The following is a 16,487-nucleotide window of genomic DNA, read 5'->3' on the forward strand; positions in this document are numbered from 1 at the left end:
TTAAAATAAAGAAATTAGAAGCAAAAAACATTAAATCGACAGAAATTTCGAGAATTACCAACTCTGCTAAAGTGGGAAATTTTCAAGAACGCGAGGGAATTCTGCAGTTCAACACGAAGCAGCGACATCTATGTCATTGAGAGAAGCGTGGATTAGATCTACAAACGAAAATTTTAACGAAATATTTCTAGTATGTCTTATTATATGCATTATCAGCGAACTCCAAATATATGAATCTATGCTCAGTATTAACGTATAGATAGTGCAAATAGTGGAAATTACCTATGGAAAAAGACGAATTGTTAGCCCAATCGTAATGAAAAATCGTCTTTACTGTAGAACAGGTTCAGCTTACGTAAGAGAGCAAATAGCTCAGTTAGTTAAAGCAACGAGTTTGTATGCCGAAGGTAGACGGTTCGAATCCCGTGGAAGTACTGTTGTCATTTTTATCACTAAGGTTATTTTATTTATTTTTTATTTGGGAAAGAATCAAATTGTAACATATGTGTAAAATTCATGACGATACAAAAAAAAAAAAAAAAAAAAAAGAAAATATCGTCGCATTTGCATTAGTGTCTCTAATTTTTGTTTGCAAACAGATTCGTAATTATTTCCCCTGTGCTCACTGATGCATAACGAATGTTTTCCAGTAAATGTTAATTCTAATTTGGAGAATTTTATTTTATTTGGAAAATTTTCACAATGTTTCTCACTACATAGTCTTCTCTCTACGTGTTTGGATATTTTGATAACAGATTTCCCTATTAAATGTTTAATTTTCTCTATAAATATTTGTCTTAAATTGAAATTGTTTTGAATTTACACATAAGCAAAGTTGCCCGAAGGAGGGGAGCTCAAGTAATAGATATTCTACGTAAAAGCAACCTATTGTAGAATGATGATGCTTCTTACCTTCAGCACATAATTTTAACGTTAGAGAGTCAGAGAGAGAAAAATCCTGGTTTTTCCTCCTCTATGACCACCCATCTTAAACCTCTACATATCATTGTTCGTCTCACATAATTTCGGCTCTCCAAAGACATTCATATTTATTATTATTATTATTATTATTATTATTATTATTATTATTATTATTATTTAACACTCTTTATTCTACATGCCATCTCTCAATTTTTCGATACAGCCCCTTTAGTACTATGAAACTCTCTTCTTCCATAGTGAAATGGAAAAAGATCATATAATTGCCACTACTTTACAAGAATATAAACCAAAAAACGTCAGTAGAAAGCACATTATAAAATATACTTTTTGAGGCTCGTTTTGGTGCCCCTCTTTCTCTGGCGCCCCGGGCAGTCGCCCGGCCCTTAGTCCGCTCTTGAAAGTACGGACGCATAACTAAGGACTGCGGAGGAGAGGTTAACCTTCATGTTATGCCACTGGTTTGACGTGTTTGAAATGTTCAGTAAGTGATCAGTTGGTGAAATAATTTCGACGGTTACTGATGTTTAAAGTTTAGCTAAGACAAAGCTACCTAATCAAATACATTTGATATCGCGATGTCACAATTTGATTTTTCCTCACATAAAAAAGATAAAAACAATAGTAATAAAAACCCTTACTCGTACTGGGCTCCTAACTAACTAACAACCTAATTCTTACAGACTAGTTGCTCTGACCAACTGAGTTTCGATTTCTTACGCGAAAGAAGTCTGTTATATTAAGAGGCATGCTTTTCATTATCAAAACTGTTCGAAGTAATACGAACATGGCTTAAGAACAGAGACGGAACTGAATTACCACTCGATTGACCTTGAGGGCAAATCACCAAAGCGTAGCTATAAACGTAAGTTCAGCATGCATTTCTCTGGAGTTGTGTTCAGTATTCCTATCTGCCAGTCATGCTTGTTCGTAGGAGTAATATGTTACAAACCTAACCTTTCGATAGAGCACAATGACAGAGAATCAAAATTAATGAATTCTTGCCCTTGTGAACTTGGGATACCACCATGTGCAATAAAACTGTCGCGTCTTCTGAAGTGATATTTTATCGAAAATAACTCGTTTTCCTTTATATATCCGAAGTTTTTGAGGGTTTCAAAATGAGGAAACGTTACTGACAAACAAGGACGCATTTAGGGGTGGGTCCAGGTGGTCCGGACTCCCCTCTGAAATCCCAACTTCTCTGTAAATTTAGCCTAAATTTAAGGATTATCTTTTAAATTTTATTATAATTTATCCTAATATTGAAGTCGGACTTCTCCCGAAATAAATTACTGCATACATGCCTGCTGACAATTTTCAATATATTCCTTAAATAAGTAAAATAACTAAATTAGGAGCAAAAAGCTTCAACACGGGCTAACTTTTGTCTACTGCCAATATTGTCAGAAGGGATATTAATAGCAAAAACTGCTAGGCAATGCTGAACCTTGGAACTTCACTCCGAACAGCAAGCTTATTATTGAGAACTACATATGAAACATTTTATCAAAACTTATCTAGCTTTTACCTGGCATGAAATTATTATATACACCAAAATTCACTTTCCTAAAATGTGTATCTAAACATTGCTCTACGTATCTACGAAGCAATGAAAATTATTTATCGAAATATGTGAGCAGGGAATTCTAACAGCCAGCCATTTTATTTAAATCGTAGTAAACCCTGTAACCGGGCGTTAACGTGAAGACAAAGCTTGGTCCATTGGTAAAGTGTTGGAAGAATATAAACTCAATGTTCGTAGGTTCGAATCTATCCACTCACCATAACATTTTGTTCTTATGTGTAACGATGAAATAAGAAAGAAAAAATATATAACCGTTAAGACAAAACTTCAACCAAGTCTGAAGAGAACAATACTAAAATAGTAATACAATGCCGTCAACCAAAAATTATTTCATGTAGCGTTTGGACGAAATTACAGCTGTTAACAATTGCAGAAATAAAAACAGGCTGTAATGCAGTCTAGACTTCTGAATGCATTTACTTCCTGAAAACTTCCGTCTCGTCATTGGTATGCCGTTAATCATTTTAAAACCTTTCAATTGGAAGTGAAATGACACAAACTAAAACAGTTTTAAATCAATAAATGTCTATGTGTAAAAGTAGGTGTCTTTTATCTGTAGTTCTGAGTTCCTTTTACTTTGAAGTGACAAATGAGAGAAGAAAGTATGGTGTTCGAAAAAAAAATCAAATTTGAGATTTCAACGAATTTACACGTATTATAGCCCCTAACACCGAAAAAGTTATTTTTCGATACATGTCCATCAGTTCGTCCGTCCGTTCGCTACACTTTTCTGTGCACTCGCCTAGAAGCCATACCGTTCAACTTATCTGCACCAAATTTTAGTTTAAGATTTTCATAGTATTTCCTATAGTTTTTTTTATTTCCCTCCTACTCCCAAAACAAGGGTAGTTTCCTGTACGATGAAAATTAAAAAAAAGATATTTTCTCATAACTGGCTCTAACGATCTTGTTTTCTTTCTTTTTTTATAAATCAATATTTAATTAGCAACCCTATTTTGTGGTATAAGGCATTTATCTGAGAAAAATCTACAAGGGGTAGTTTATACTAAGGGGGTGAGTTTTTTCTCAGTGATTTTCTCAAAATGGACTCAAATGTTTTCGTTCATATTTCATAAATAAAGATTTCATTAATAACTTATCAATATGGCATAACTCGTTTGTCCTAAAAAATGCGAGGGGTAGTTTATTCTTGGTGGAGTGTTGTCTGGGCGATTTTCTCAAAAACGACTCAAAAGAGTTTATTCATATTTCAAAAATAAATATTTCGTTAATAACCGAACAATATGGCAAAACTCGTTTGTCCTGAAAAAATATGCGAGGGGTAGTTTACTCTTGTGGGTGTTTTTCCTCCACGGCTTTCTCAAAAATGAGTCAAGCAATTTTGTTCGTACTCAGAAATAAATATTTCATTTAAAACCTAGTAATATGGAATAACTCGCTTACCCTGAAAGAATCCTCAAGAGATAGTTTATTCGGGGAGTTATTTTTCCCTCACGATTTTCTCAAAAATTACTCGGACAATTTTATTGATAATTCATAAATAAGTATTTCATTAATAACCCTATATTTTAGTATAAGTCATTTCTATGAAAAACAATTACAACGGATAGTTTATTTTTGGGGTCAAGGTTTTTTCCCCGACAATTTTCTCGAACGACAGGCGATTTTGTTCAAATTTCGCAAATAAATATTTCATTAATAACCAAAAGTATATCTTAACTCATTGTTCGAAACAATTCACAAGAGGTAGGTTACTCCTGACGTGTTCTTTTTGAACGACTTTCCCAAAGTGACTCATTTGATTTTTTTCATATTTCATAAACAATGATTGCATTAATTGGTCTATTATATGTCTAATGAAAATATGCTCAAAGTGTGAGTTAGTTTTGTAGTATGGATTTTCTTCAATCGAAGTTTTTTATTCGATAATCTGACATTCGATGTATTTGAATAATACGATAATTTTATTCGTATTATCCAAATACACACTTCAGTAACAACTGCGGCCTAACATGGTTAAGAAATTGAATTGAAAAAGTTTAGTGCGGTGGCCCTGTAATTGAACATTTTTTGAGAAACTCCCTAGCTTTTTGTGGTAAACTCAGGCTTTTCTTTTTCGAGCGACAAAAGAGAGAAGAAAATATAGTGATTGTGAAAATAATATCAAATTCAGATTTCAACGGATTTACATGTTTCATGGCGTCTACATACCGAAAATGTGACTTTTCGACAACCGTCCTTCCGGTCCGTCCGTTCGGCACACTTTTATATGCACTCGCCTAGAGGCCATACCGTTCAACTTATCTACACCAAATTTTAAACTTAGGGTTTACTTAGTATTCTTACAGGAGCTTTTCCATTTTTTCCTACCACCTAAAATAAGTGTGGTTTACAAACAGCCGAAAATCGAAAAACGCTATTTTCTCAAAAATAGTTTTAACAATTTTGTTTATTTTTCATTAATCAATATTTAACTAACAACCCTATATTGCAGTATCAGATATTTCTCTTAGAAAAATTTACGAGGGGTAGTTTATTCTTGGAGGTGACTTTTTCTCGACGATTTTCTCAGAAAAGACCCTGGCGAATTTTGTACACACTTCATAAATAAATATTTGACCTTACAACATGGTATAAGTCAATTGACCTGAAAAATATATGAGTAGTAGTTTATTCTTGGACTTGAATTTATTCCCAGTGAGTTTCTCAAACACGACCAGTTGGCAACCCTGTATCTCGACAACGAAGCTGAATTCGAAAACTGCAAGAGGACCATTTGTCTCCTTTTGATGTCACGAATCACCTCCCGAAGTTTGTGGACATCTTTCAGGTTCACCCTTAATGAAGCTTCTTTTCGAAAAGTTAACTATTAACTTTAGGCATTGTTTATCTTTTTTTAAATCACAAATGTCGTTATTAATTTTAAGGCAGAGAACTACTTCTGAGAGAATAGATCTTGAAAAATAATTTTAAAACTTAGACTTTTGTTTTCGAGACATTCCAGACAAGACGAGACATTTTACAAGCTATCTCGTGTCCAAAACATTTGCCTCGTATTATCTTGGATGTCACAAAGCGCGTCTTGTCTCTTTCTCGAGACATGTCTTATCTCGTGCGCATTCGTTAACACTTGGGAAGGATTATCTTTCTACTCAAAGCATTGTTTTTATAATGGTTGCATATTTATGATAATTGCTGTCCACATAAATTACAGTCCTTTCAGTTGAATTAATTATTATTATTATTATTGAAATTGCAATATCTAGTTTAACGTTGGACGATTATGCACCTACGCTAAGGGAGAATGATGATGAATGAAATGGTGAAATGAAGAAAGTGGGAGGAAAATGGAAAATCTCAAGAAAACACATACCCATGCACACGGTATTTGTCCACCTCAAATTTCACTTGGCACGAAGTGGAATCGAGCCACGGACACCCTGCACCAAAGGTCCCTGCAATGCTTTATTATTATTATTATTATTATTATTATTATTATTATTATTATTATTATTATTATTATTATTATTATTATCATTAATAATAATAATAATAATAATAATAATAATTGAAGTGAGCTTAACGAGTTTCAACCGTACGACTCAACCAACGTTTGGGTGCCTGTTCGTTCGTCTGCTCCTCTCATAAAAGACATTTCATTTTAATGAAACTAGTAAGTGCCTTCTTTTAGCTCTGCGAAGTAACTATTGCTTGGAATATGAATCTGTAAAACATAAGAGGTAAAATTAACCAAATGGTGCAAGTTTCCACTTATATATACAAAACAATTTTGCAATATCAACTACGTGAATCTTGTCCCATAAAGAAGCCGAAACCCCTACACCGAAGAGCCCTCCGAGATTTGATCATTGTCCACACGGACTGAAATTGTCATTTGAAGCCAAGACTTTAATATGAAGCCAATAATTTCTTTAAAATAGACGGAAAATTCGGAAGTTATAAGCATTTTCATATTTTTGCCTTTTCCCATAAGGGAGCCGTAGCCCCCTATACTGAAGACCCCCCGGAGATTTGATCATTGTCCACTCGGACTGAATTTGTCATTTGGAACCAACACTTTAATACGAAGCAAAATATTTCTTTAAAATAGACGAAAAATTCGAAAGTTATAAACATGTTAATAATTTTGCCTTTTCTCATAAGGGGGCCGTATTAGCCTACACTGAAGAGCCCCACGAGATTTGATCATTGACCACTTGGACTGAAATTCTCATTTGAAACCAAAACTTTAATATGAAGCCAAAAATTAAACTTTTACATCAATTTAAACTGACTGGGTTCCGGTTCCCCCCACTATTGTTTAGTTTAGTTAAGTGGTAATTTGGGACAGCTTCACATCATCAAAAGAATGTTTCACTTCCCCTCCCCTCCCCCAGGAGTTCGTGCTGGATCCACCACTGGAATCAATAGACACTTTTCCTATACTTTTTGTCACCCTTGGTTGTGTGGGAGCTCCCTCGAACAAATAAAGAAGCTGTAATATTACAATCAAGGGGCGCTATATATTAGGTATTTCTTTAGTTACCTACCCCTAACCACACAGGGCTATCTTCGGTAGAATAAAAAAAGCTATGTGATATTCCAATTATTAAGGGGGGAGAGGATGCTATAAATATATTTCTTATGTATTTTGTCTGCCCTGCTTATCAGAATTTTTTTTTTTTTTGTTGGGAGGGTACTGAAATGAGAGGGGCAAAATAAAAAGTCGTACCCCCTCCTACATGGTTGCTCAAATAAGTACTAAAGAAAGCATTTTAAACTAAGATATTTAAGATTTAAACTAGGAAATTAAGATATCCTACATTATGTAAGGATGGCATATTCAGGATTATTATTATTATTATTATTATTATTATTATTATTATTTGAATGTTTTTGGAGCACCGAAATTTTGTGAGACGAACAATGATATGTAGAGGTTTAAGATGGGTGGTCATAGAGGAGGAAAAACCAGGATTTTTCTCTCTCTGACTCTCTAACGTAAAGATTATGTGCTGAAGGTAAGAAGCATCATCATTCTACAATAGGTTGCTTTTACGTAGAATATCAATTACTTGAGTTCTCCTCCTTCGGTCTACTTACCTTATGTAGTAAATTCAAAACAATTTCAATTCAATACAAATACATTGTAAAACTTTTCCGTAATTAAACATCTAGGGAAAATTAAACATTTAATAGGGAAATCTGTTATCAAAATATCCAAACACGTAGATAGAAGACTATCTAGTGAGAAATATTGTGAAACTATAAAATTCTCCAAATTAGAATTAACATTTACTGGGAAACATTCGTTATGCGCCAGCGAGCATATGGTGAGCAGTGAGCACAGGGGAAATAATTACGAAACTGTTTGCAAACAAAATTAGGGACGCTAATGCAAGTGCGACAACAGCATTTTTTCTTTTTTTGGTATCGTCATGAGTTTTACACATACGTTACAATTTGATTCTTTCCCAAATAAAAAAATAAAAAAATAACAGTAGTGTAGTGATAAAAATGATAACGGCACTTCCACGGGATCGAACCCGCTACCTTCAGCATACTGACTCGTTGCTTTAACTAACTGAGCTATTTGTTTTTTTACGTGAACTGAGTCTGTTCCGGTAAAGACGATATTTCATTACGATCGTCCTACCAATTCGTCCTTTTCCATAGATAATTTCCACTATTTGCTCTATCTTTATGTTAATACTTAGCATATATTCATATATTTGGAGTTTGCAGATAATGCATATAATAAGACATACTAGAAATATTCGTTAAAAGTTTAGTTTGTAGATTTAATCCACATTTCTCTCAATGACATAGATGTCGCTGCTTCGTGTTGAAATGCAGAATTCCCTCGTGTTCTTGAAAATTTCCCACTTTAGCAGAGTTGGTAATTCTCGAGATTTCTGTCGATTTAATGTTTTTTGCTTCTAATTTCTTTACTTTAAGCTAATATCTAACACAAATATTAAAAACGGGTTTGTTATTAACCTGTCCTACTGGGAAAATCTTCCGAAATTTCGAACATATAAAGAAAACGGAGATATTTTCAAAAAACTTCAAAATAAAGAGACGCGTCATTTATTTTGCTCATGGTAGTACATCTCGATACTCTGGACATCTGGCATCGTATATCTCGGAAACGCAGTCTTGCCGGAACAATGGTTTAGTAATTTTGTGTCAATGAAAGATTGATTGTTATACTATGAAAGATAGGTATATAGATAACTATGTTGGAAGATAACTGTAATTAAAGTGATTACAATTTGTTTGTCTATATCTAGGTACGTATTTTTTCGTTTGTAACTGCAAGTAAAGGTTTTATGTATCGCAAAAGTAAAAATATACCTGAATACTGAAATGTTAACGTACCAGTAAAAATTTATTTTGCATCTAAATGAGTAGATTGTTTTCAAATAGTTCAATATTTAAAGGCACCATAGAGTCGCTTATTTTTAGTTGTATGGTATGCTGATTTTTTAAAAACGTGTTATAATTGCATCTATGTTTAAGATGATGCTTATATTACAAAGGCAAAAGGAGTTAAAGAAAATTTGGAAGCATATATTATGAATACTTTGTCAATAAAAGTATTAAATTTAGCTTACGTACTTGTATAAGAAAAAATGATGTGCAAGTAAAGAAAAAAATACATCTGTATATCAAGGTATTTTTAGTAACTTATTTAGTTTTAGTGTCATTTCCATGGAAGTAAAGGGTTTTTAGTATCAAAATTTGTAAAACTAAAGAGTACACTTGAATGCTGTAATATTAGCGTCTCAATAAAAATCCATGCTGAATCTATATGAACATTCATCTTGTATTTTTCAATATGTATGCAGAATAAGTGAGTAGAATATTTTTAAATAGTTCAATATTTAGAGGTTTCACACAGTCGCTTATTTTCAGTTGTATGGCATGCTTATTTTTATTTTATTTATTTATTTTTACATGTGTTACAATTGCTTATATTTAAGATGATGCTTACACTGTATTACAAAGGAGAGAGAGAGAAAAAAAAGGAAATTTGCAAGTATACATTACGAATAGTTTGTCAATAGAAGTATTAAATTTAGCCTATTTGTTTATTTAGTTGTATTACAAAACATGAAGTGCAAATAAAAAAAAGGTACACCTTAGATCAAGGTATTTTTTCGTGCCCTTTCATATCTATTCATCTTTATTTAGTAAAGTCTTAAGTTAATGTGACACATAGAGAAGAGAATCATGAATATATATATATAGAGAATTATGAATGTATGTTCCTCTGTGTCATCTGACGTATTAGTGAGGGTCCATGAGATCTGAAAAGAAATGCCTTGCATTATGTAACATGAAACGCGAGCTTATCCCTAACGGCATAATTAGGAAACTTGCAGAAGCAGTAACTCTGAAATAACTTGGTTTTAGGACTAAAATAATCGCACAAGCGTATTTCTGGTAAAATTCTAGTCTTTAATCAATATAACACGATCCCTTTTGCATTTGAAATTTCGAATTGACTTAACTGTAATTGTCATTAATCTTGAGTAGCGCTAAAAATAAATTACTAAAAACTAACGTGTTTGCCGAGCATGTGTGTGTTTTGTATTTCTTGTCCCGGGTTTGGTATCCAACACAGGCAAAGGAACCAGGAAGACTACACTAAAAGAACGCAACTTCAGTTTAGAAAGCCACAAATAATTGTGATGAGAATCGATATGATGACCTCGCATCAGCCAATTAAAACGCATCTGACAGCCTATGATCCACTGTGGGCAGTGACGTTAGAAAGTTTATTTTATTAGAATACAACTGGCTTACATTCTATTAATATTTCGCTAATCCATACGAATGACTACTTGGGAACGAACACACATAGGGGAGGAAGTATGAAGGTGATAAGGTGATAAAGTGGATGAAGAAAAGAACAAAGTCAAGGTTGAATGACGTATGCTATATAAAAGAAGTTTCAGCGGAAATAATAGACAAATCACTTTTTATAACATGTTATAAATATCTTGATGAAAATGATACTGAACAAGTTTAATCAAAAAGTAATTTAGTGACACTTATAAGTTCTAAATTCAATTTTAATACTAGTCTAGATCCAACGAAGATTTCCAGTTAAAATATGTCGAAAGATTAAAGTATAAAAGTTACAAAGGATTGCATCAATGAGAAGGACACCAAAGCAATTTGTGGTGAGAGGTCATTTTGTTCCTTGGTATTAGTAGAGGCGCAGCTTTAAGTTCGTATGCAAGTTGATGATACAAACATGCCGTTTGCGACATTCGATTATTCTCACGTTCCTTATGAACAACTACCATGGTAAAACTCTTTCCAGACCTTAGGACGCGTGTGGTGATGTCATCAATATGGCCGGCACTTCAAACTACTTAACACGTATTATCTTGAGAACTGCTCAACCGATTTTTATTCTGTTTGCGTCAAATGAAAACTTTAATTTCAAGCTAAACATTATGTTCAGTGACATTTTTTCATATAAGCGATAATTAAAAATGTACGAGGGACTTTATATATTTTCCGAAATCAAAATGTTTTTTTGTCAAATTACAAAGAAACTACCAGGTTTACGAAAACACGTAACGGGACATAAATTTTAGTGTAATTTAAAGCCTATAATTTGCTGTAAAGAAAATCAAAATCGGCCTATTAGTTCTCGAGATATGGACATAAGTATTTAAAAAAAATCGTAAATGCTCGTCACTACCCAGACGTCATGAAGTAGACTCCATGTTGAAGATGACCACATCTTTAGGATAACGAAAATAAAGATATACGTAGGTGCTGATACCATAATATTGCAACTAACAAAACAGCGCAGACGGATTTACGTGATACGCTGGGACTTTTTTTTTTTTTTTTTTTTTTTGTACCACGTTCTCTTTTTAATTTAGATGAAATGATGCATCTATGCAGTAACAAAAGCAAGTTAGCTAAAATTTTGAAGACTACCAAAATCTGATACTTCTCGAGGAGAAGTGCAAGTGCTGCCGGTTTCGACTGACCAAAGAAAGAACTAAAAACTATCCTATGCGAAAGGGACTTCTCAGTTGCTTTAGTTGATGGAATGCCGGAGCTACATGCTCAAGTAAAGTGCCAAACGTGAAGACACGTCATAGCAAAAGAGTTCACAAAATTAATTATTAAAAAATACTGTGACTTCCACGGAATTCATCTGATATTTGATAGATATGAAAACAAATCCATTAAGAATCAAGTGAGATATAAGAACTTCAAGGCATGGCTCCAGTTTAATATAGGATTGTAGAAAGTACGATAATAGCAAACATTCCCATGAACAAACTTTTTCCGCACATAAGCACTAAAGATGAGTTAATATACTACTTATCAGAGAAAATTATTTCACATGCTAAATGCTCTCAGAAAAACCTTGTAGTTGCAACTCTCTGCAATTTGGAATACCTAATTTAAGTAGCACTCAGGAGGAAGCAGATACCAAGATAACTGTTCAGTTTATAGATGCAACACAAGGAGGCGCTACAAAGCTTTATATATTTGCTCAAGATATAGATATCTTAGTTTTATCATAAGGAGTTACCCAAGACTTCCCACAAACTCCTACTTTAGACCGTCTGCACGGAATTGTGTAGCTTTGTCAGATATTTACCACATCGTAGGCGCTACAAAGGCTTCTGCACTTCCAGCGTTACATGACATCTCTGGATGTGACAATACTGGATATTTATTCGGCAAAGGAAAAACACATTATTGGAATGCATTTGAAAACTCTAATGAAGAGACCATCAATTGCATTACAGAATTTTGGAAGGCAAAAATTTTCTGCAAAACTAATAGATCAGCTTTGAAGCATTCATGCCAAATTTATCAAGCAGCAACAAAAATTACTTCTTTTGCAGAACTTCGTTGGAATATGTTCAACAAAATGCACACAAATTGAAGAAACTACCTCCAAATCGAAACTCACTCATACCAGCTTTAAAGAGAGTAAACTACCAAATGATTGTATGGAATCAAGATGATAAAGTTAACCCTTGTACACCTTCGCCAGTTGGCCATGATTGGTGTGAAGAAAATTGAGATATTACGTCTGTGTACTGTGAATTACATATCTTGTGCGCCAGATTCTATTTTAAAGTTAATACATTGCTCGTAAACTAGAAATAAGTGCAATCTTCCGTGCAAATGAATTATTTTGTTATAATAAATTTAAGAGTAACCCTCATATCTAGATGACGATGTTAGCTGCGCGGTGATGAGTTTGATCAATAAATATAGAGTGGTACCTTGGGTTGGCCATGTGCAATGTGTGTATGAGTTGATTTTGAGTTTAACGTCCCTTTCAGCAGCGAGGCTATATGAGACGGGACCTACTAATTAACGTGGAATCGGAACCACATGAGCTCCCGCCGGGAATTGCAATGTGTGTAGTGATTTCACTTTTGAATGGTAGTATTTCTTCGAAAATAGAAAGGTACCTTGTTCGCAGGGGTGAAAAATAAAAGTTATTTCTGTATTACATATTTTCTTTATGTGCAATATATTTTTAAAAAGTGTAACAGAGTGCCAGTAACTGCTCTTGTGACTCCATTGATTGTTTCTATCGAGAGTTGAAAGAAAATAAATACAAATTTATTTACAGTTCATTTGTTATTGATTCATATGCTATTATCCAACAATATTTTAAGTAAATTTTACCACAATTCAGGAATTCACATCTTTCATGCTATCTTGAATGGACACAGTATGTGTATTATATTTGATGGTGTATTGGAAAGGTTCGTCCTTATCGCCGCCGGCTGCGGCATTTAAAAATTAGCTTTTCAGTTCCACATTTCGGTTACGGTCGGATGATCAGTTTGAGATGGTTCCCTTTTGGGGGTCGGTATGTGAAACAGAATTGTCATGGGACAGTAGCCGGAACTTAAAAATCTGGATCGCGTTGTCGAAGAGCGAAATGGCGCTAGCGGGTGGCCTCATCTACCGTTTTATAGAAGCAGTACCTACTGTAGGTACCCAAATTACCTGCAATGTTATGATATCAGCACCTACGTATATCTTTATTTTGGTTATCCTAAAAATGTGGTCATCTTCAACATGGAGTCTTCTTCATGACGTCTGCAACTGGATAGTGACGAGCATTTACGATTTTTTTAAAATACTTATGTCCATACGTCGAGAACTAATAGGCCTAATTTGATTTTCTTTACAGCAAATTAAAGGCCTTAAATTACACTAAAATTTATGTCCTGTTACGTGTTTTCGTAAACCTGGTAGTTTCTTTGTAATTTAACAAAAAACAAATTTTGATTTCGGAAAATATATAAAGTCCCTCGTACATTTTTAATTATCGCTTATATGAAAAAATGTCACTGAACATAATTTTTAGCTTTAAACTAAAACTTCCATTTGATGCAAACAAAATAAAAATTGGTTATGTGATTCTCAAGATAATACGTTTCAAGTACTTTGAAGTGGCGGCCATATTGATGACGTCATCACACGCGTCCAAAGGGAGGAAAAGAGTGATAATATGTTAATTATTCATTAGGAACACGAGAATAATCAAATGTCGCAAACTGCATGTTTTTATCACCAACTTGTATGCAAACTTAAAACTGCACTCCTACTAATTGATTTATGTCCATACCTCGAGAACTAATAGGCCGATTTTGATTTTCTTTACAGCAAATTAAAGGTCTTAAATTACATTAAAATTGACTTCTGTAACATTTTTCATGAACCTGATAGTTTCTTTGTAATTTGCCAAAAAACACAAATTTTGATTTCGGAAAATATATAAAGTCATTTGTACATTTTAAATTATCTTGCATATGAAAAACGCCACTGAACATAATTTTTAGCTTGAAATTAAATTTTTTATTTGACGCAAACAGAATAAAAATAGGTTGAGCGGTTCTCACGTGCCGGCCATATTGATGGCGTCACCACTCGCGTCCTAAGGGCTGAAAAGAATGACACCGTGGTAATTGTTCATCAGGAACGTGAGAATAATCGAATGTCGCAAACGGTATGTTTGTATCATCAAATTGCACACGAAAGAGATTTTTCCTACAACTGCGCCCCTATTATACATACCAAGTACGTACCAAGGGACAGGGATTTTTATACCTAGGAACAATATTAAATCTAATTATAATCAATTGTTTTCAATGAATAATTTAGATTTGTTACAAAACAAACTATAAAATTACTATCCAGAAATCATTGCTTGCCTCTCTTTTTTCATTAGAATTGAATTTCTTCACTATAAACTAACTTTTAATGCCAAGGGACATAATCTTCTTTTTAAAGTAAATATATTGCAGCTTTATCAGATCATGTGTTGAAAGTGCTTGCAATAAATATGGAATTAGACATCTTGGTCACAAAACCAGATATATTCATAAGATAATTAGAATAAATAGTGTTTATTATATGCAAAGCATTGTGCCTTGGTACATCAAGACGTGTGTTCTTTGGTATGACAATTGCCCAAAACAAACGCCAATTCTAGAAAAGAAATGCACAATAAATTAAAACATAAACATAAATGACCTATTATGTTTCACTTGTTTCACTGTCGGATGCAACTGTTTCATGGTACGCAAATCACTCATGAAAAAAATGACTAGAAGGAACAAAAGTGCCTAGGAAATTCAGGAGGGGTGCAGGTGCCATGTCCCATGACATATTCCAGGATTCAGGGGAGTAGTTTCTTTTACGATGCCAATTTTAAATAAACAAATTAATTTTGATATACTACGATTGTAGATGGTCATTCTACATCAAGACAAAGAATGCATAAAAAATCTTCAATTTTAAGCAACTACCTACCAATGTCGGTACAATACTTTTAATAATAAACTAACAAATTGCTGGAAAATTAATATTTAAAAATACCACTTTACCTCTTGCTCTTTGGTGATATTGTGTTCCGCCAATGTTTCGTTTGTCAGCTCTTTTGGATAGCCAGGCAAATCGTCTTCCGTTGTAGCTTCATGAACAGTGGTAGTCTCTGGTGAAGGCTCCAGTAATCCATCGTCCACCTTGCTGGCGGGTGTTGAAGTCGAAGTTTTCGTACTGTTCGACGAAGTTCGATTCTTATCCACATCTTCCACTTGCGTCTCATTCACAGGAACACTACTATTACTTGACACTGGAACAGTAGTGTTAACAGTAGCGTATGTAACAGTACTACTAAGTTCTACGTCCCCTTTCACTGCGGTCTTAACACTTGCATTTTCACTATCAGTATTGTTTTTCGTATATAGATTGATAGGTTTCTTAGCACTTTGGTTTTTATCACTTTTTTCAGGTTCACTATGTTCTGTATCCCGCCTACTCAACAAATGTACACTAGGATAGTTTTTTGAACGTTCTAACAATTCATTTATTTGGTTGGACGATCCTACATGATATGTGTAATATGATTCTGCAAAAGAAAACAAGCAAGAATTAATATTGCATGTTTAATGTTCAGTTTACTTACATTCTAGTATTCAACAGGGGTGTAACAATGCTATAAAGAACATTTTATGATAATGTATGAAATAAAATGTATTCAGTATACCTATATCAAAATACAGGTGTACATTCTAATAATGTAACCGCTGATTTGTCACAATTATACATACAAATCGTAAAAAGGCTGTTAATTTTTTATCAGTTCTACATTAGTATTACTTTTCGTCGTATTACTTTATTACTTTTCCTCAGATACAAATGTCAGGGAAAGCCTTCTTTGACTTCACTTGAAGTGTGCACTTGAACAGAACTAAAGCACTAATAATAATTTATGACACCCGTTGCCACCCCTATATAATTAAGACATCATATTTACTATAACACTGCCAAAAAGAAAAAAAATCGCCGGAAGTAACTGCGAACAACTATTACGTTTCTGTAATGCTTTAAAGATATACTTCAGAGCACTAAGTTTTCAACCTGCCAGACAATGCGGGCCACTAATATTTAATACGAGCATTATGTTAAGCTGTTTTTA

The 16,487-nt window shown here is 33.7% G+C and overlaps 1 protein-coding gene across 4 annotated transcripts in view; it reads right to left on the reverse strand.

Moving 5' to 3' along the window:
* The window catches only part of l(1)G0289 (plexin domain containing lethal (1) G0289), a 204,269-nt gene that overhangs the window by 41,149 nt on the left and 146,633 nt on the right, over nucleotides 1-16,487 (reverse strand). For all 4 annotated transcript variants that reach the window (XM_081736965.1, XM_081736967.1, XM_081736964.1 and 1 more), the window contains exon 2: nucleotides 15,394-15,917. In XM_081736965.1, coding sequence (XP_081593091.1) covers nucleotides 15,394-15,917 — 524 coding nt within the window. The remainder of the gene's footprint in view (nucleotides 1-15,393; nucleotides 15,918-16,487) is intronic.

Source organism: Thermobia domestica, chromosome 13, assembly GCF_964235325.1.
Source record: "Thermobia domestica chromosome 13, izTheDome1.hap1.1, whole genome shotgun sequence".
In the NCBI taxonomy this organism is placed as follows: domain Eukaryota; kingdom Metazoa; phylum Arthropoda; class Insecta; order Zygentoma; family Lepismatidae; genus Thermobia; species Thermobia domestica.